This window comes from Oncorhynchus gorbuscha, linkage group LG04 (genome assembly GCF_021184085.1).
Source record: "Oncorhynchus gorbuscha isolate QuinsamMale2020 ecotype Even-year linkage group LG04, OgorEven_v1.0, whole genome shotgun sequence".
NCBI lineage: Eukaryota > Metazoa > Chordata > Actinopteri > Salmoniformes > Salmonidae > Oncorhynchus > Oncorhynchus gorbuscha.
Genome location: NC_060176.1, coordinates 38,344,305 through 38,367,227, shown reverse-complemented (window position 1 = coordinate 38,367,227; position 22,923 = coordinate 38,344,305). Strand labels below are relative to the sequence as shown.

Below are 22,923 nucleotides of genomic sequence, written 5' to 3'. Positions count from 1 at the left end.
ATCGCATTCATATTGTCATGCTGCATAATTCAATTGCTAAGCTAATCGTCGCACAATCCCTTCTCAAAGTCAGGCTATCAGTCGAGAAATCTGCCTATTTTCCTCTAAAATAACTAATGTCACCATTCCAAAGCTATGTGATATTACAGAGAGCAAGTTAATTACCTCACATCTCAGAAAAGATTTGTAATGTACTTGTTCATGAAATTCATTCTAATGTTGGGTTTTTGAGTTTACGCCCAATTGAGTCCCATTCACTCCTTGAAGGAGTGCTCTCCTTATCCCAGAATCGCCCAGAATGCACCACGCGGCCTATTAATGACACATGGGCAACTTACAAAATGGCTGTTAATATGATTCCAATGGAGTTTCCCATCTCCTCCAAAGTGTCTCTGGTAACGTGCCATTTCGGGAAATGAGTCAATGGCTTAGATCCTCTGATTGGTAAGAGATGAGTCTCAGACAGATAGTGTCATGCAGGTGAAAGAGGACCCAAAAGCGACTTAACAGAAACAGAGTTTATTCAAGTCCAAACAGAAAACGACAAATCCTGAATCCTTAACAGGAAATGTCCAAACAGGGAATAACAGAAATCCTCTAGTCTGTAGAGGGGAATAACAGGAGAAGCGGCCACAGACTGCAGGTCGCTTCGGGTAGGCGCAGGCCGTAGCTGACAGAGACACCTGCTCACACGCAGCATCTGATGAAGGCAAAAACACGACAGGACAGGGCGATACACAATCACAGCACGGTGAATTCTAAACAAGGAACCGACAGGACAGGAACGGAACACAAAGGAATAAATAGGGACTCCAATCAGGGGAAAGGATCGGGAACAGGTGTGGGAAGACTAAATGATGATTAGGGGAATAGGAACAGCTGGGAGCAGGAACGGAACGATAGAGAGAAGAGAGAGCGAGAGAGTGAGAGAGGGAGGGGGAGAGAGAGGGATAGAAAGAGGGAAAGAACCTAATAAGACCAGCAGAGGGAAACGAATAGAATGGGGAGCACAGGGACAAGACATGATAATAAATGACAAACATGACAGATAGAACAGGGGAATACAATTCAATATGAGTCTTAGCAAATGGTCAATCAAAATTCTAACAGAACTCGACTGCAGTTAGTTCATGTGATCTCACTTGTAATAACAACAAAATATATATATTGTTCATTATTTAGCTCTTCTTTATCCCATTTAGTCCTTCTCTATGGGGCTCCCTATTGCTCAACAAGACTCCCCCAATAGCTTACAATTGCGTTATGTTGCACCCTATGAATCCCCATAGCTCACAAATGTTCCAAAGCCCATTCATTCTAGTACTTTGGTTCCACCTGTCTGTAGATTGGCATGTGCAGCCAGTGTTCTCTGTGTTGTCACTTTGCAGTAGCAGAGGCCCTATACAGTACAGTAGCCTGAATTACCTCCATAGTGCTTCACAACACTTTAGCCCCACAATACACCAGTCAGAGGAGATGTACTGTATGAGTAATTATCCAAGATAATGATTTTTGGTAAATGGCCAACACATTATACATCCCCATTGTCAATAGGAGATCTTTACATGGGGAGAGTGTTGGGAGAAAAGGTGGTTAACAGCATACTAATTGGACTAATTAGGACCAGGCTTTGGCTGTTGTGTGGTAAATGGCAGAGAAAGGCCACTGGGATTCTATCTGGTCCATTAAACTGCCATAATAAGGCTGCATGGCAAATGACACCCTATTTCCTACATAGGGCCCATAGGGCTCTGGTCAAAAGTAGTGAATAGGTTGGCATTTGGGATAAACCCTTTGTGAAAGGATGCCATATGCTCCTCGGGAAGAATCCCTGGAAGGATTGTTTTTTAATTCGTCTTTTGAATTGGATGACTGTGGACGACTGTGGTTCTACGACATCATCAGTAGCTAGATAGCACTTTATGTTGGCTAACTAATCTATCATTGTCCAGGTGATAGGTAATCTAAAAGGTGTTTCTCCACCTTCTGGCATCTGTGAACATCCCCTCATTTCTCTCCCTTATTCTCGCTCTTCATTCTCCTCTCATAAATGGAAGAAACTTGCTCTCCTTTCCCTACTCCTTCTCTCCTCTCCCCTGTTCGCTTGTCCTCTCTTTTCATCCTCTCCTCTTCTCTTCTGCCAAACTCTTTCCCTCTCCTCCTCTCCTCTTCTCCTCTACCATACTCCTTCCCTCTCCTCCTCTCCTCTTCTCCTCTACCATAATCCTTCCCTCTCCTCCTCTCCTCTGCCATACTCCTCTCGTCCCTTCTCCCATACAGATTTCCTCTTCTCCTCATCTACCATACTCCATCCATCTCCTCCTCTCCTCTTCTACCATACTCCATCCCTCTCCTCTTCTACCATACTCCATCCCACTCCTCCTCTCCTCTTCTACCATAATCCTTCCCTCTCCTCTTCTCCTCTTTACTTCGCTGCTCCCTCCTTTCCCTTCCCCATTCACTCCTCCTCTCTTCCTCTCCTGTACTGTCATCTCCTCTCCATGTCTCTTTCTCCCATACGCCTCTGCTCTCCTCTCCTAATCTCCTCCTCTCCTTTTTTTTCTATACTCAAAGATGGCATTTGAAGCCAATTAATAGTGAGTGTAATTGAACCGTTCTTAAGGCACGGTAAGCGTGGGGACAGTCCATTTAATGACAAAAAGATGAGTGAGGACAGATACTGAATCTGAGACTTCAGGGCACGAATTGTCTCTCTCATGTAAACTTAACTCTAAGCGTTAGGACTAGATCAATATGATTAGTAAGGACAAGCCAGGATGTTGGGTTTACAGTGTGTGTGTGTGTGTGTGTGTGTGTGTGTGTGTGTGTGTGTGTGTGTGTGTGTGTGTGTGTGTGTGTGTGTGTGTGTGTGTGTGTGTGTGTGTGTGTGTGTGTGTGTGTGTGTGTGTGTGTGTGTGTGTGTGTGTGTGTGTGTGTGTGTGTGGGTGCCTGAAGAGGGGCATGCTGTGTCATAGAATGTGTGGATATTGCAGCAACACAGAGGACCAACTGACGAACCCCTAGCTGGGATAATATGAGTCATTACTAAAGCAACTTGTGCGCTGAAATACAAACCAAGAGCTTTGTTGAAAGCCACAATCACCATGCATTTGTTTTTAGCGTAATAAACCATTCTAAGCTATTCTACGTGTTCTTAATAGTTGACATTCTCATTTACTGTGTTTTACTTAACTCACTTTTTACGATGCATTTATGTGTTACACTTCTCTATTTGACCCTTTAATGTATGCAACTGTGACAGACATCCCTGTACTTCCTTAACCATACGTCTTCCCCACTAACAAGCTCACACAGAGACTGAAACGCGGGACCTCTGTCTCCGCAAACACCCCCCTACTGGGCACAAAATGGTGGAATCAACGTTGGTTCAATGTAATTTGTCAATGTATTGTGAACGTGGAATCTACGTGGAAAATACATAAGATTTTTTTTAAAGTCATCAACGTAAACTGCTGTTTCGAGGGTGAAATTTCAACCACAGGATTGTCATCATGGTAATCAAATGTTATATATACAGTGCCTTGCGAAAGTATTCGGCCCCCTTGAACTTTGTGACCTTTTGCCACATTTCAGGCTTCAAACATAAAGATATAAAACTGTATTGTTTTGTGAAGAATCAACAACAAGTGGGACACAATCATGAAGTGGAACGACATTTATTGGATATTTCAAACTTTTTTAACAAATCAAAAACTGAAAAATTGGGCGTGCAAAATTATTCAGCCCCTTTTACTTTCAGTGCAGCAAACTCTCTCCAGAAGTTCAGTGAGGATCTCTGAATGATCCAATGTTGACCTAAATGACTAATGATGATAAATACAATCCACCTGTGTGTAATCAAGTCTCTGTATAAATGCACCTGCACTGTGATAGTCTCAGAGGTCCGTTAAAAGCGCAGAGAGCATCATGAAGAACAAGGAACACACCAGGCAGGTCCGAGATACTGTTGTGAATAAGTTTAAAGCCGGATTTGGATACAAAAAGATTTCCCAAGCTTTAAACATCCCAAGGAGCACTGTGCAAGCGATAATATTGAAATGGAAGGAGTATCAGACCACTGCAAATCTACCAAGACCTGGCCGTCCCTCTAAACCTTCAGCTCATACAAGGAGAAGACTGATCAGAGATGCAGCCAAGAGGCCCATGATCACTCTGGATGAACTGCAGAGATCTACAGCTGAGGTTGGAGACTCTGTCCATAGGACAACAATCAGTCGTATTTTGCACAAATCTGGCCTTTATGGAAGAGTGGCAAGAAGAAAGCCATTTCTTAAAGATATCCATAAAAAGTGTCGTTTAAAGTTTGCCACAAGCCACCTGGGAGACACACCAAACATGTGGAAGAAGGTGCTCTGGTCAGATGAAACCAAAATTGAACTTTTTGGCAACAATGCAAAACGTTATATTTGGCGTAAAAGCAACACAGCTCATCACCCTGAACACACCATCCCCACTGTCAAACATGGTGGTGGCAGCATCATGGTTTGGGCCTGCTTTTCTTCAGCAGGGACAGGGAAGATGGTTAAAATTGATGGGAAGATGGATGGAGCCAAATACAGGACCATTCTGGAAGAAAACCTGATGGAGTCTGCAAAAGACCTGAGACTGGGACGGAGATTTGTCTTCCAACAAGACAATGATCCAAAACATAAAGCAAAATCTACAATGGAATGGTTCAAAAATTAACATATCCAGTTGTTAGAATGGCCAAGTCAAAGTCCAGACCTGAATCCAATCGAGAATCTGTGGAAAGAACTGAAAACTGCTGTTCACAAATGCTCTCCATCCAACCTCACTGAGCTCGAGCTGTTTTGCAAGGAGGAATGGGAAAACATTTCAGTCTCTCGATGTGCAAAACTGATAGAGACATACCCCAAGCGACTTACAGCTGTAATCGCAGCAAAAGGTGGCGCTACAAAGTATTAACTTAAGGGGGCTGAATAATTTTGCACAACCAATTTTTCAGTTTTTGATTTGTTAAAAAGGTTTGAAATATCCAATAAATGTCGTTATTAACTTCCTGACTTGTGTCTTGAGATGTTGCATCAATATATCTACACATATATCCTGCCTCATGATGTCATCTATTTTGTGAAGTGCACCAGTCCCTCCTGAAACAAAGCACCCCCACAACATAATGCTGCCACCTCTGTGCTTCACGGTTGGGATGGTGTTCTTCAGCTTGCAAGCCTCCCCCTTTTTCTTCCAAACATAACCTTGGTCATTATGGCCAAACAGTTCTATTTGTGTTTCATCAGACCAGATGAAAGTACGATCTTTGTCCCCATGTGCAGTTGCACACCGTAGTCTGGCTTTTTTATGGAGGTTTTGGAGCAGTGGCTTCTTCCTTGCTGAGCGGCCTTTCAGGTTCTGTCGATATAGGACTCGTTTTACTGTGGATAGAGATACTTTTGTACCTGTTTCCTCCAGCATCTTCACAAGGTCTTTTGCTGTTGTTCTGGGATTGATTTGCACTTCTCGCACCAAAGTACATTCATCTCTAGGAGACAGAACGCGTCTCCTTCCTGAGTGGTATTACGGCTGTGTGGTCCCATGGTGTTTATACTTGTGTACTGTTGTTTGTACAGATGAACGTGGTACCTTCAAGCGTTTGGAAATTGCCCCCAAGGATGAATCAGACTTGTGGAGGTCTACAATTCTTTTTCTGAGATCTTGGCTGAATTATTTTGATTTTCCCATGATGTCAAGCAAAGAGGCACTGAGTTTGAAGGGAGGCCTTGAAATACATGCACAGGTACACCTTCAATTGACTCTAATGATGTAAATTAGCCTATCAGAAGCTTTTAACGCCATGACATAATTTTCAGGAATTTTCCAAGCTGTTTAAAGGCACGGTCAACTTAGTGTCTGTAAACTTCTGACCGACTGGAATTTGTGATACATTGAAATAATCTGTCTGTAAACAATTTTTGGAACCATTACTTGTGTCATGCACAAAGTAGATGTCCTAACCGACTTGCCAAAACTATAGTTTGTTTACAAGAAATGTGTGGAGTGGCACCAACCTATGTGTATGTAAACTTCCGACTTCAACTGTATATAGCATTTGCAAAGTCATCAACAGCAATTGTTGGAATTAAACCAGGAATTAAACTAAAAATAGACAACACAATATGCTTTAGGGTCTCAAACTCTGGTTGATTTCAAATGTAATGATATTTAGGGATATTGAATTATATTTGGTTGTCAACGCAAACAAATATCAACATATGAAGAAGATGAAGAATAGTTTATTTAACGTTCATTTGAAGTTTGATTTGATTTAGTCATATTCTAGAACTTCGATTTTTGGTTGAGATGGAGACTTGAATCGAAACTATCAATTATTCATTTGTAAACAAACTGGAATTAAATCCAGACTCAGTCAGTGGCACAGATGGAACTATCCAAGCAGAAGATGCATGTAAATGTTGATATGTGGTTGCTGTTATGCTGGTGAATGAGGACCCAAAAGCGACTTAACGAAAACAGAGTCTTTATTCCAGTAAATGACAAAAGTAATAATCCTGGATATATCAAGGAGAAAACAAAACAGGAAAAACTGAAATCCACTCGTAGTTGCGAGGACTGACTGGAGACTCGACCATAGACTGCAGGTTGCTTCGGGAAGGCACCGACCGTAGCAGACTAAGACACCTGCTCACACGCAGCATCTGAAGAAGATAAAACACGACAGGGCGAGACAAGGACACAGAACAGCGAACATCATACAAGGATCCGACAAGGACAGAAGCGGAAAACAGAGGGAGAAATAGTGGCTCTAATCAGAGGGCAAAATAGGGGACAGGTGTGAAAAGAGTAAATGAGGTAGTTAAGGAGAATGAGGAACAGCTGGGAGCAGGAACGTAACGATAGGGAGAGAGAGCGAGAGAGAGAGAGAGAGAGAGGGAGGGGAAGAGAGGGATAGAAAGAGGGAAAGAACCTAATAAGTCCAGCAGAGGGAAACGAATAGAAGGGAAGCACAGAGATAAGACATGATAACCAATGACAAAACATGACAGTTGCACTGTCAACCAAACACAATTCAATATTACCTTTGATTACAGTAGATCAGTAGATCTATCTTACAAACTAATGTAACATTCAACCTTAAAATGAATAACACATCCACGGCCACATTTTGATGTTACAAAAACTACATTTCTTCTTATCTAATCATATAAAGCGGAGGTCGGCAGAGATCGTCGCAATTCCTGTAATAATCTGCACAGAATCTCTTATGGCATTAATCAATCAATCAATCAATGAAATGTATTTATAAAGCTGATGTCACAAAGTGCTGTACAGAAACCCAGCCTAAACCCCCAAACAGCAAGCAATGCAGGTGTAGAGGCACAGTTTCTAGGAAAAGCTCCCTAGAAAGGCCAGAACCTAGGAAGAAACCTAGAGAGGAACCAGGCTATGAGGGGTGGCCAGTCCTCTTCTGGTTGTGCGGGTGAAGATTATAACAGAATATGGCCAAGGTGTTTAAATGTTCATAGATGACCAGCAGGGTCAAATAATAATAATCGCAGTGGTTGTCGAGGGTGCAACAGGTCAGCGCCTCAGGAGTAAATGTCAGTTGGCTTTTCGTAGCCGATCATTCAGAGTATCTCAGAGTATCTCTAATATCTAAACATTTGAACTTTGCTGTGCTTTTAAAATGGTTGAAAGCGCAGTAATAGATATTTTGGTGACAACTAAACCAAAAATCGGACATTTGTTTTTGCTTTTAGACATTGGATCTTCATCTAACTTTTAGCTGTCTTTATCAGTGGGTGAATATAGGTTGTAATCTCATTGATCAACGTCTCAACTAAATTTTACCCGATTAGCCACATTGAAATGACGTAATGTGCCCAGTGGGGCGTTTAACCATCCCTTTTGAAAACATCTTAACCAGCTACGCCACCAAAAAGCTAGCAATTCAGTTGTGCGGGTGGAGATTTTTTCAAGCTGAAGAGTCTGAGTGCGGTTACAAATCCTGTACACCACAAGGTTTTCACTAGTCACTGTCTGCTGCTGCTGGCCAACAAAGTCTACGATGGCCTTAAGAGTCCTTACAAAATAATGTGACAATTATTACTTTTTCATGTGATTCGAGGCAAGAGAATATTCTGCGTATTCATGTTCTGCGTAGGAGTTACAAAGACAGGCTTCCATAGAGGACGATGACGAATCCTCCCAACGGACCCCGTTCCTCTCAGATCATTTCAACAAAAAAAATGTAATATTTAAAAGTGGTGGCTGACCGTGATGGTGTAGCGATGGTTATATTCTTTCCCTTTAGGGTTTAAAGAAAGGGCTGGGAGATAGAATAGGCCTTTCTCTCCCCTTCGCTCTGAGTATGAGTGGCCATTATAGCAGCAGCGCAGTGTGTGGTGTTGCTATTACATTCACACCTCTCCCCAGCCATCCATTTGAAAAGAGTCCATTAATATGTGTGTGTGTGTGCCCGTACAATTGTGTCTGTGTGTCCAGCGCCTTTTGCTGCCTTTGTGAACCAGGAGGACTGGAGAACAAGCACAGCAGTAGTAGAAGCATTTTCTAATGGAACTGTCTGTATAACACAGAGCTACAGTCTTAGTTATCCATGTTGTGCATTGCTATCTAATGTATAGCTGGGGTGAGTTGGGCTGGGTTGAATCTATTTCATGCTTGACGCACAAACACAGAAAGAGAACGAGAGAGAGAGAGAGAGAGAGAGAGAGAGAGAGAGAGAGAGAGAGAGAGAGAGAGAGAGAGAGAGAGAGAGAGAGAGAGAGAGAGAGAGAGAGAGAGACACAAAACATACACACAGAAGAAGGACAAACACAAGGACACACACACCCAGCTGGACCCTGTATGGGCGTCCTACCGCCTTACCGGCTCCTGTGGAGGAAGTCAGAACTCAGTCACCAATCAGCTACCGGCTACAATCTAATCATGCCTCAGGAACAGACACACAGACCAGGCTAGACCAGTGTGTGTGTGCGTGTGCATGTGTGTGCGTGTGCGCGCGTGTGTGTGTATCCAGCCACTATCTTACCCAGAGCCTATTCAACACCCACAGGTTACATTGAACCTGCCTACTGCCTTGCGTAGGGTGCCATCTTTCGGATTGGACGTTAAACGGATGCCCTGACTCTCTGTGGTCATTAAAAATCCCATGGCACCCTACGCAGGGCAGTAGGCAGGTTCATTGTAACCTGTGGGTGTTGAATAGGCTCTGGGTGAGATAGTGGCTGGATATACACACACACACACACAAAAGTAGAGGTGTTAATTCTGGTGACCTGGCCCCATTCCATCATGGCCACCTAATCTTACCCTCAATCCTAATTGGCATATATCACTCCTTACCGCTCCACCTGATAGCTGAGTGTTCTGGAACAAAAAATGGTTGCCGTGCAATACCCAAGTGGGTGCCACACATTAGTGGTGGATGAAGTGTGTTTCCCCCTTCCCCTTTATGTAAAGCACTTGGTGTACCTCAGTTGGTAAAAAGGTGCTACATAAATCCAATTAATTATGATTATTATTATTACTGGAGTTAGCTGTGTGTAAAATCAAAGGAGGGAAGGGAAGTGAGCCGATGATGAGCATTTGGGCCGACGGGGCGTTGTGTTATCTGACAACAGTTTGGTACGTGAACAGGTTTTCCTGAAGCAAGATCTGTAGTCCTTTTTCACTTGGAGAAAAGAAAACTGTGTGTTATGGCTTTAATGAGGAGAACACTGGGGTGACAAAGCAACTCTTTTCAGCTTGGCTTGACAACATGTCCTAAAGTATTCCCAGTGAAACATATGAGAGACACATCTGATGGGCATTGATTCAAACATTTAGGTGTGTGTGCGTGTGTGTATGTGTGTGTAGGAAGAACACACACGCATATAACAGGTTATCAAACCGAGTGATAGTGCTGGTTTCCTGGTGGTCTAGTGCCCCCTTCTGTTCAGCCCGCAACACTACAACACTATGGTGCTCAGTTCAGAAAATAAACATGTGGTCTGTGCTGCCCTCTATTGGACAAAGTAGCATTGGACTAAATGCCCTGTGTGCTCAGAGGGTGCATCACAATAGTCTACAGCAGTGGTTCCCAACCTTTCTCAGTTACAGTACCACCAACAAAATGTTGCTCTGCCCTGAGTACCACTGAAGTACCCCTTCGTGTGCATTATCCCCTCGTGTGCATTTTACCAGTAGGCCTATGGTCTCATGAATCTTCTCAAGTACCCCTTGTGGATAGGCCAAGTACCCCCAGGGTCCTAGTAACCCTGGTTGGGAACCACTGATCTACAGCAGCCTCCTCTCCTCGTATCCACCCTTCATCTATGCTAATCTGAAAACACTGGACAGGTGAAAGCAAAATGTTTCACCTGTCTGATTATTTTACAACAGTGGAGATTAAGAAAAGGAGGCTAGGAGAGCCTTTTAACAATTGAGATACACCCATGGAGAGGAATGAGGAGACAAGACTACTATGAGAATATCACTCAGTCACAGATAAGGGGTTGACTAGCTCTAGTTGTTACAGTATATGAGGGCAGAGAGACTAATGCTGAATTAATACAATAATGGCAAGAGTTAATAATGACTCAATATCGATCATTTATCCCCTAGATATTTTCTAGATATTTCCCTTTCTGATCCATTCTGGGCTTTTGCCAAATCAAGCCCTGTATTATTTGAACCTTGCAGGATTTTGCCCCAGTCCAGCACTAACACAACACAATAAACTAGCAGAACTGAATGGACATTTCTCAGATTGCAACCTACTGAATTCATAATATGTTGCAGAATCTGGTCAACAGGGGGCGACATTCACCATATTATGAAAACTCCTCATGAATTGTACGTATAGATAGCCTAGTACTTACCATCCTGATCGCATGAGCTAGGTAAATATGTTTTGCGTGTAGCTTGTAGCGAAACATATGTAAGCTCGCGAGATCAGGAATGGCTACTGTATAGTACACTAACTGAAAGCTCCCCAATAACTGGCTGAGGCAATAACTACCTGGAGAAGAGTCACGGTTACATTCCAGAGTGCCCTTCCTCTCTCTGTCCCTTCCTCAGCGATTGCATGTGTTAGGGCCCTACCTGACTTGTCCCCACTGTCTGCCTTTCTTCCCTCCCTCCCTCCCTCCCCCTCCCTCCCTCCTCCCTCCCTCCCCTCTCCCTCCCTCTCTCCCTCCCTCTCCCTCCTCTCCCTCCCTCTCTCTCTCTCTCTCTCTCCCTCTCTCCCTCCCTTTCGTGTGTGCAGGGATTTCTACCTGACTGGTGGGCCTTCCTGAGGCAGGACAGAGAGGCGTTGAGCCGGGCACACTCCTCGTCGTTGGCTCCAAACTTCTCCATGGCCTCACACACCTGCTCATCACTCATCTCCAGCAGCCCCTCCAGAGACACGTCGCCCGGATCCATCTCCTACAGAACACACACAAGTAACCTGGTCCCAGATCTGTTTGTGCTTTTGCCTACTCCATTGTCATTGACAATTCCATTAAGGAGCTGGCAAAAAATCAGAAACAGACTGGCACCCAGGGTAACACTCAAGTACTATAAGTCAAATTCCAGTTATTGCAGGCAATAGTGACTGCAGGTTATAATTTCTCCCACACAGGGAGTCAGCATACCTGGTTTCCCAGGTCTAAATCAGACACTGATTTAAAGGGAAGAAAACGAAAACCAGCAGACTACTAACACTCCTGGGCCTGTATTTACAAAGAGTATCAGAGAACGCTGACATAAGACCAGGTTTGCCTTTTACATGCTCATCATTATATGGACTTGGAAATCCTTGATCCTACATCAGCACTCCTACCATAAAACACTTCGTAAATATAGGCCCTGGTCTAGACCCACTGACACTGAGTGGCTCCATTCCTATTGTAACAGTGTTGCTTCCGTCCCTCTCCTTGCCCCAACAAATCTTTCTCCTTTGTCAAATAAAGTCTTGATTATTATATTGCTGAAATCCCAATTTGAATCTTTTGATCAAGTGGTTATATAGCCCGCCGTTATACCTGACATGTTTGTGTCAAATTCCTGACATTACCATGTTGCACCCCATCATTTATTAAAAAACATTTGAATGCATCAGTTTGATTTGTCCCATATAGAAGTGTCCTGTATAGATATGTCGCATTTATGACAACAACCTTGTTGGTGGCAGCCGACCTGAATGTACGGCCGGCCTATAGCAGTTATTCATTTAGATCCACTCAATCCTCATGAAGAGAAGTGAAAGCCGTCTGAGCCTTATTCTAGTCCTATGTTTAAATTCAATGTTAAGAAAAGTCACCCATGAAAAAGGTTCTGTCTTGCATAGAGCACGATCTAGCCATTTCAGATCGGCTACACTACCAGTGTAACACCCCTGGCCCAGACCCGTACAGTGTCTTTCAACCTACTGCCAGAGGGATTTCAATACTAAAAACATAACTATTTTCTTGTTTTCCCTTACTGGCACAAGTTTTGCAGACCATCGGCTATTAGTAAGATGGTATTCCTTGCAATGATAGTGATACGTAGATGTAAATCAATGTACCTCAGTGACCTCCTTCCTCAGGTTGACGATGCGGAACCAGTGTCCCAGTCTGGGGAAGTCCTGTAGCTCAGTGCTGTCCTCCTGTGAGGCCACTCTCACCTTACAGGACAGCTGGCGACTGAAGTACTTCACCAGCTTTCCCTGCAGGGGGGGACAGAGGGACATGTGTGAGTTAGAGATGGAGGAGCACAACCAAAAGTTTTGGATGCATGGAATCATAGTCCATTAGAGCAGTACATTTCAAATCGTTTTTTTGGATTTTTTTTCAAATGTATTAAAAACTAAAAAATGAAATTTTACATTCACATAAGTATTGTGTTAATGACTGTACATTTGTTTATGTGTAACTCTGTGTTGCTGTTTTTGTCCCACTGCTTTGCTTTTATCTTGGCAGTTGTAAATGAGAACTTGTTCTCATAAAATAAAAAAGTATTCAGAGCCTTTACTCAGTACTTTGTTAAAGCACATTTGGCAGCGATTATAGCCTCGAGTCTTCTTGGGTAAGACGCTACAAGTTTGGCACACCTGTACTTGGGGAGTTTCTCTCATTCTTCTCTACAGATCCTTTCATGCTCTGTCTGCTATTTTCAGGTCTCTCCAGAGATGTTTGATCGGGTTCAAGAAAAACATCCCAACAGAATGATGCTGCCATCAACATGCTTCAGTGTAGGGATGGTGCCAAGTTTCCTCCGGGTGTGACACTTGGCATTCAGGCCAAAGAATTCAATCTTGGTTTCATCAGACCACAGAATCTGGTTTCTCATGGTCTGAGAGTCCTTTAGGTGTCATGTGCCTTTTACTGAGGAGTGGCTTCCGTCTGGCCACTCTACCATAAAGGCCTGATTGATGGGGTTCAGCAGAAATGATTGTCCCTCTGGAAGGTTCTCCCATCTCCACAAAGGAACTCTGGAGCTCTGTCAGAGTGACCATCGGGTTCTTGGTCACCTTCCTGACCAAGGGCATCCCCCCCCTGATTTCTCAGTTTGGCCGGGCGGCCAGCTCTAGGAAGAGTCTTGCTGGTTCCAACCTTCTTCCATCTAAGAATGATGGAGGACACTGTGTTCTTGGGGACCTTCAATGCTGCAGAAATGTTTAGGTACCCTTCACCAGATCTGTACCTCGACACAATCCTGTCTCGGAGCTCTACGGAAATTTCCTTCGACCTCATGGCTTGGTTTTTGCTGTGACATACACTGCCAACTGTGGGTCCTTATATAGACAGGTGTGTGACTTTCCAAATCATGACCAATGAATTGAATTTACCACAGGTGGACTCCAATCAAGTTGTAGAAACATCTTAAGGATGATCAATGGAAACAGGGTGCACCTGAGCTTAATTTCGAGTCTCATAGCAAAGGGTCTGAATACTTATTTTAACAAGGTATTTCTGTTTATTATTTCTAATACATTTGCAAACATTTATAAAAACCTGTTTTGGCTTTGTCATTACGTGAGGATTGATGAGGAAATGTTTTTATTTAATCAATTTTAGACTAAGGCTGTGATGTAACAAAATGTGGGAAAGGGGAAGGGGTCTGAATACTTTCCGAATGCCCTGTATAGTGTAGTTTGGATAAACTACCAACTACCAAAACTGCACTCTCAAAAAGTGAGATCCATCTATTCCATACTCTGCCCATGTTCATTAATCACACGTGTTAAAGGTTCAGTGCAGTAAAAATGCATTTCCCTGTTTTGACTATTGGGGCGGCAGGGTAGCCTAGTGGTTAGAGCATTGGACTAGTAACCGAAAGGTTGCAAGTTCAAATCCCTGAGCTGACAAGGTACAAAATCTGTCGTTCTGCCCCTGAACAGGCAGTTAACCCACTGTTCCTAGGCAGTCATTGAAAATAAGAATTTGTTCTTAACTGACTTGCCTAGTAAAATAAAGGTAAAATAAGAAAATAAAAAAAATATTGGACAACAGCTGATGAAACTAACACTGTAAAAGAGTGAAAAAAATGTGATCATTGTTATTTCCTGGTAGTTGCTGGTTGAAAATACAATCTACACATGACCTTCTAATTCCTACTACTGCAAATAATGGTTATAATAATATTTGCATATCAGTTCTGTGAACAGGATATACGGCAGGAAGTTAGCTATATAAAATAATGACTGTGACTTCTGGTGTATTTGCAGAAGCACATTAAAGGTCTCTACCCACTTTGCCAGCAGCATACCACCCAGAATCCCACTGCTGGCTTGCCTCTGAAGCTAAGCAGGGTTGGTCCTGGTCGGTCCCTGAATAGGAGACCAGGTGTTGCTAGAAGTGGTGTTGGAGGGCCAATAGGAGGCACTCTTTCCTCTGGTCCAAAAAATAATATCCCAATGCCCCAGGGCAGTGATTGGGGACATTTCCCTGTGTAGGCTGCTGTCTTTCGGATGGGACGTTAAAACGGGTGTCCTGACTCTCTGTGGTCACTAAAGATCCTACGGCACTCATCATAAGAGTAGGGGTGTTAACCCTGGCATCCTGGCTAACTTCCCAATCTGACCATCAAGGCCACCTAATCATCCCCAGCTTCCAATTGGCTCATTCCTCCCCTGTTTTCTCCCATGTAACTATACCCCAGGTCGTTGCTGTAAATGAGAATGTGTTCTATGTCAACTTACCTGGTCAAAATGTATAAACTTTAAACCAAAACAGAATTTCTCTAGGCCTTTATGAAACTATCATTTATTTGTTCAAGGCAATTTGAGATAATTCACTCTCAATTAAATGTCCTTTACTGGCTGTGCCAATATATCAATAGAACAACAACAAATTCGTGGACAAACTGAACGACGGTACATCTCTCCACTTTACCCTGCCCCTGGCATGGATTGACATTGATAAACACACTGATTACCATCTATTTCCTTTTTTTAACCATTAGAAAAAATAAACTGAATCGTAAATAATGAAACGTCCCTTTGGTGAAGCTATGGTGGCGCGTCCCAAATGGCACCCTATTTCCTATTACAGTGCACTACCAAAATACACTACAAAAATGAACTGCAACCACTAGCCACTAGCACTACAATTACTGAAACAGGTCTAAGCCATTGTACAATACAGTGCATAGAGCAAGTGTTATTAAAGTAAATATAAAAAAACAAACAATCTAGCAATATTCCATTTCATGACATTTCCCATGGGAGGAAGGAGGACTGCTATCTCGAACTCATTACACACAGCAATTGAATTATCTAAGTCTGAAACACTGAACCTCCACAATGTGAATCTTTTATATGTCAGTAGGTCTCTAAGGAGCTTGGCAGATTCATAGACACTTGTTCCTGTGTTCGCATTGCCATGAGAATACTTTATTGGTTAGATAGTTTCTACCCACATCTTTAGTTGTACCAAATGTTTTAAAGCTCTTGTTCATGGGCATGGATAGTGGTGTATGAATCATCCTCTGTCCAATTGTAATTTTTTTAGGACTAGGTCAAAAGCTTGTTTTCAATAGGAGAAGACTCCATTATTCAAGGGGTGAATGGCAAAAGTGGGCAAGTAGCAGTCAATACCGCCAGAGAAACAGAAGTAAACACTGGTTTGTGTGAAGGTTGTCTTTTCACACTAATCCTAGGTCCCCGTGAGTGTGTTTGAGCTCATAACTAGGGTGAGGAGATTTCAAGGAAGCGTGCCGTAAAGATCATCATCGACCACGCCCACCCCGGACATCCCATATTCCAAAAACTCCCCTCTGACAAATGGTTCAGGTCAATCATGACCAAAATCACCCGCCATCCGAACAGTTTCTTCCCCTGTGCTGTGGCCCTCACCAACCGGCCATCGGGCTCATAGGGATAAAGAGACGTTGCACTCTGTGCCAAACACTGCTCCTTGCCATCGTTGACCTGCAAAACGAATAACTTCACCATACTGCGTTTGCACTATGTAGACCTCTGCACAACACTGGTTATGCACTGGATATATACACGTCATGGCAGCACCCCTCCCTCTGCATATATAAATATATCCCCACTGCAAATTGTATATCCTCACTGTAAATCAGCCTGTACTCTGTTTGTGTTTATTTTGTATTTTCTGTTTGTTGAATTTGTGTAAATTCCTCTGTCTGTGTTTTGTCTGTACAGTAGTCTATTGCTAGCAGCACCAATTCACTGAGTCAAATTCCAGGTATATGTAAATGTACTTGGCAAATAAAAGTGAATCTGATTCTGAGAACCTAATCAAAATCTTATATGATGAAAAAGGCATCTGAGATACAGTATAGTCAAACCTATCCCACGTGCATCTTACTTTACAACAGAGAGATACTGGGAAACATACTCTGACACACATCAGGCCTATTTCTGGAATAAAAAGCAAGCTCAAAGGAGAATCACCAGTGAAAGTGCTATTTAGTCCAGGGCTATAGGCTTAATCTGCCAGGGAAACCGCCCCACAGTACATTAGATGAGCCATCCAAACATTCAGAAACCTCCTGTACAATGATAACTTTGGTTTAACAATGGTTCAATTGTCCTTCAAATTAGCATTGCACAAAAGGTCAAGACAGCTCTTTTGTGCACAAGTAAAAAATCTAAGTGAACCCAAAGCTCCTCAAATCTGTGATGTAAGAATAAATTCAAAGTACTGAACAGTGCAGGTGGACATTTTACAAAGTAAGTAATATCCCAAAATTGCAATGGTTAGATGCTTTCATATTCAAAATAGTAGTTTCTATAATAATGCATATATCAGGGTTAACACAGGACTTTGTCCGAAATTCAACAAAGAAGCAACAAGTGCAGCAAAGATCTATGGAGTGCAACTGGTACATGATTCTGCTATAAGTGCATAAGTCACCTGCCAATGAGTCTACACACTTGACCCGACTTGGAGGAGACAAGGTAAAGGGGCAATCTGCAGGTCAAACAATAACAAAGCATACATACTGTAACGCCATCACTTTTTGCCACTGTTATGGTAAAATGCTGAGGGATGGGGCTGGAGAAATGTAACCAATGTCATAGACAAAGCCATAGATGCAAGGACTCCATGATATGTATTTCAACTATGTTTTTACGCTAGGCCTACAATGTTTGTTTACATTACATTGTTTACAAACAATGGAGTAAAACAAGTTTATGTTTAGGGCTTGAAGGGGTACAACAGCTATATGTAAAAAATAAATAAAAAGGGTATACAGTGCCTTCGGAAAGCATTCAGATCCCTTGACTTTTCCCACATTTGGTTACGTTACAGCCTTATTCTAAAATTGCTCAGAAATCTACACACAATACACCGTAATGACAAAGCGAAAACAGTTTTATTTTATTTTATGTTTGCACATGTATTCAAAATAAAAGACAGAAAATACCTTATTTGCGTAAATATTCAGACCCTTTGGTATGAGACTTGAAGTTGAGCTCAGGTGCATCCTGTTTTGATTGATCATCCTTGAGATGTTTCTACAACTTGATTGGAGTCCACCTGTGGTAAATTCAATTGATTTGGACATGATTTGGATAGGCACACATCTCTCTATATAAGGTCCCACAGTTGACAGTGCAGGTCAGAGCAAAAAACAAGCTAGGAGGTCGAAGGAATTGTCTGTAGAGCTCCGAGACAGGATTGTGTCTAGGCACAGATCTGGTGAAGGGTCACAAAACATTTCTGCAGCATTGAAGGCCCTCAAGAACACAGTGGCCTCCATCATTCTTAGATGGAAGGAGTTTGGAATCACCAAGACTCTTTCTAGAGCTGGCCTTGCGGCCATAAAGGATAAATCGGGGGGAATGCCCTTGGTCAGTGAGGTGACCAAGAACCCGATGGTGACAGAGCTCCAGAGTTCCTCTGTGGAGATGGGAGAACCTTCCAGAAGAACAACCATATCGTACCAATCAGGCATTTATGGTAGAGTGGCCAGACGGAAGCCACTCCTCAGTAAAAGGCACATGACATCCCACTTGGAGTTTGCTAAAAGGCACCTAAAACTCTCCAACTATGAGAAACAAGATTCTCTGGTCTGTTGAAACCAAAATTGAACTCTTTGCCCTGAATGCCAAGCATCACGTCTGGAGAAAACCTGGCACTAAATCCTACAGTGAAGCATGGTGATGAAAGCATCATGCTGTAGCGATGTTTTTCAGTGGCAGGGACGGAGAGACTAGTCGGCATTGAGGCAAAGATGAATGGAGCAAAGTACAGAGAGATCCTTGATGAAAACCTGCTCCAAAGAACTCAGGGCCTGAGACTGTTCACCCTCCAACAGGATAATGATCCTAAGCACACAGCCAAGACAACGCAGGAGTGGCTTCGGGACAAGTCTCTGAATGTCCTTGAGTGGCCCGTCCAGAGCCCGGACTTGAACCTAATCTAGCATCTCTGGAGAGACCTCAAATAACTATGCAGCAATGCTCCCCATTCAACCTGACAGAGTTTAAGAGGATCTGCAGAGAAGAATTGGAGAAACTCTCCAAATACAAAAATGTCTTTTGCTATGTCATTATGGGGTATTATGTGAAGATTGATAAGGGTAAAAACCAATTTAATCCATTTTAGAATAAGGCTGTAGCGTAATAAAATGTGGAAAGGGTAAAGGGGTCTGAATACTTTCCGAAGGCACTGTATGTCATTAATTGAAAAGTCCAAAAAATGGATGTACCAATCACAGATTGTCCTTTTAATGTATACAATCTAAAGCTTTTGTCCAACACAATCAATCAACCAATCAAAAAAAATAATAAGTCAATGAAATGTATTCATAAAGTTCTTACATCAACAGCCTGCGAGACAGGCAACTGCTTGACCACTTGTGTAACGGCGTTCTTCGTTTGTCGAAAGAGAGTCGGACCGAAATGCAGCGTGGTTGTTACTCATGATCTTTAATGAAGGATCACGATACATGAACATAACTTATACAAATACAAAAACAACAAAACGGAACGTGAAACCTAATTACAGCCTATCTGGTGAAACTACACAGAGACAGGAACAATGACCCACGAAATACAAAGCGAAACCCAGGCTACCTAAATATGGTTCCCAATCAGAGACAACGAGAATCACCTGACTCTGATTGAGAACCGCCTCAGGCAGCCAAGCCCATACAACACCCCTACTCAGCCGCAATCCCAATAACCACAAAACCCCAATACGAAATACAACAAAACAACCCATGTCACACCCTGGCCTGACCAAACAATCAACGAAAACACAAAACACTAAGACTAAGGCGTGACAACTTGTGAATACATTATTACATCATGTTAATGAAATGCTATTAGAACTAATCAGGAAGAAGGGCAACTTTATGTAAATCATCTACTGTGCCCTCTGCCTCAGAAGGCCCAAACAATGTGCATGCAAACACCTGCACATACACTACACCTAAATGGGCCTTAAGAGGCCCATTGCCAATGGTAGAAATTATTTTTGTTTGTTTTTAATGCGACCATGATTTTCCTGACTGAAGATACCTGCATGACACAGCACAGTTTCGCTGAGTCAAACTATTAGCCCTACATTTCAAAGTCGTGTTTTTGGTTGGTAGCTAGGGAGAGAGGAAATTCACACTGTGAACTTCTGTTAGATCAAATAATTGTGGCAGCTAGACATATCATGGTATCTATTCAGCATGTTCTATTCACACTAAGATGTAGGCTAATGAGTTCATTTGTGGCCATACTGAAGGCCTAGTTTTAGGGCCATACTGTATGTTTTCAATATCTACTCCACACGGAAAATCAATTCAACTCCAGCCTCTAGGCCTACTTACAGTATCCCTACAAATATATTGTAAAATGGTGTGCCTATATACATATGAAGCCCATATGAGTGACAGATGTGGATTTGTTATCCTTGTATGAGTGGGGAAAGGGAAACTACATGATTAAGTTAATAAACAAACAGTATATGCATACTATTCCTTCATCTGTGTTTACGTAAACGTCATTATACATTTATTGCAGGCCAATGCCATCTCATCATGTTTAGGATAATGAAGTTTCCCTATTTTACTCACACACATCAAGTCCCATCACATTGGGCCTCGGGTTTATATAGTTCCATTTGAAATCACCGCCTGGAACACACCAGGGAATGTCTACGTAGTCTCAACCACATTGGGGCCTAAGTGCATCTGAAATGTACACAGGGTATGCAGACCCTATTTTATTAATTTGACAAACAAATATATCTATGTTTTGATATTAAAAAACACAACATTGGATTTGGATAATATCCTGGCCATTACATAACGCAATTTACGGAATACCCTGTGGGCCAATTAAATCAGATGACAATTTGAAGCAATTTCACTAATACACACTTGCATAACAGTCGTGGCAATATAGCCTGGCGGATAATAGAGGCGCGAGCTGATGATAATGGCAATGATGACGATAATAATATATATCATACACAAATCATGTTTAGGCCTCAAAGTTCTCATGGAGAATTCGGGTGGAGAAGAGTGCACGGTGCTAAAGCTGAACATTCCACCTTCCTTCCACCACCTGCAGAATGCGCAAGCCCACAACAGCTCGCTCACTGCAGCTACAGCTTCTTGATTTATTACACTGCATAAAACACATTTAGGCTGTAGGCATATAACATATAAATAACACAGTATTCCAATTGTATAGTAGTCAGCCGTTTCAACGACATTGAATAATGTACATTGATGTTGATTGACAGACGTGACAGCCAACCCCACATTGATTTAGATCCAAATGCATAGCTTGGTTAGCCTCAATGTAGCCGTAGCCTATTCATTCTACAGAATGGGTGCTTTTCCTTACCTCCAGCGTTCGTATTTCTTTTTGTGTCAAGTCGTTGGATGTGGCACATTTGGTCCTCAAACCCTCCAAGCTGGAAATGCTTATGTCTATCATATTTTGAACCAACTCGCACTGCTGCAAAGCTTTTTGCAAACTCAATTGCTGCTCGTCGCTTTTTGTCATATTCTCCTCGTCCATAGTTTGCGAGCAGTGGTCGTTTTTATGTGTACTTCAACAAAAAATACTCTAATCGGGGACAAAAAGGTGGAAATAGCTCCATGTAATAAAGTACCCTGCAAAACGCCAGCCAACGTGGTGTTATAATCTATTATATACACTGGTTTAGAAACGAGATGTGATCTATGTGAAAGTCGACTTCATTGTAATAGTCCTTGTATTCCAGGTGGTGGTTCATCAAGGTGTTTCTGATTGAGCCTGGTACTGATGCAGAGGGCTATATCGTCAAAAAATATTATGCAGATAGCCTAGGCTATACCTCCTCAACAGAAATACAAGTCAGAACACAACCGATCAAGCCTTATCTAATAAATCCAGTCAGCGTTCTGTTTGTTCATTTCAAATAAAAATCATAACTGATCAATAACACTAAAGCAGCTTCTTATAATCATTTTAAAAGTGATGCTGTGTGGATTGGGTACAGGTTCTACCGTCACACATGCCAGCAGCTGCATCCCGGTTCGCTCCCACCACCACACCGACATGTTTCACGTCAATCAAATCCACAGCAACAGCATTACCCATGGAAGCTGCGGGAGAAGGGAGGGGCACCGTTTGGGGCACCATCAGCGAGTGATGCTGCGTGTATGAGGAGTTATCGCGAGATTATATCAGTGCAGTGAGCGTGTATTCTGTTTTAACTTCATACCAGTAGGTAGTTTCCATCATCAGCTCCACATTATAATTGTAATGTATTGTCAGTCTGGTAGGGCCTGTATGTCATTTTTCACCAAACCAAATTGGGATATTTTTTTTATCTAGGCTTTTCTAAAAACTGCCCTTGTAAGGCTACTTGTATCTTGGTCAATCGACACACACACACAGAGATGTGGTAGTAAAAATAACTGATCACTGCTTGCAGTGCAGTGAAAAAAGTTTATACTTTCAATACATAAAACATGAGCAAGCTGTTGTGCAAAAAAAAGTACTTGTGTTTACCCTCCACTGCACACACACACAATAACCATACATTTTATGTTACAATTGCATACTCCAAATGAACTGCAACAGTTATTGCCTGCCTGTCCAAATTCAATCACAGAACGCTGAGTGAGCCTGAGTAGGCCAGGCCAACATCTCTCACTGAATTATACTTTATGACAGCTCTTTCTCTTGTGGGTGGGGGAAAATAAACAGGGGGGCGATATAGACCGTTTACAAGTGAGTGTCATCTTGAATGAGGCAGGGTAGTGGGGAATCAGTGATTTATGACATTTCCTCCATCACATGCAGAGACAGACAGCATTGTGTCTCACTGCTGGACTGAACAGGCATGGTGCTGTGTGTTGTGCTGCCTGCTGGAAATCACTCATCACACAATTAAAAAGTGATACTGAATCCACCTTCATTGTTGCCCAGTTTCTAGTGATTTCTAGAATGAGGTCTGTGTTGTGCCTAATGTACAGTATATGATCAGA

The 22,923-nt window shown here is 42.5% G+C and overlaps 1 protein-coding gene across 1 annotated transcript in view; it reads right to left on the bottom strand.

Annotated features, from left to right (window-relative positions):
* Positions 1-22,020, bottom strand: part of LOC124032982 (kinase suppressor of Ras 2-like) — a 182,130-nt gene extending 160,110 nt beyond the window's left edge. The window contains exons 1-3 of the mRNA XM_046344924.1: positions 21,937-22,020; positions 12,551-12,691; positions 11,277-11,427 (exon numbers count right to left, since the gene is read on the bottom strand). Of these exons, the coding sequence (XP_046200880.1) occupies positions 11,277-11,427; positions 12,551-12,691; positions 21,937-21,990 (346 nt within the window). The 5' untranslated portion in view covers positions 21,991-22,020. The remainder of the gene's footprint in view (positions 1-11,276; positions 11,428-12,550; positions 12,692-21,936) is intronic.
* Positions 22,021-22,923: the final 903 nt, after the last annotated feature.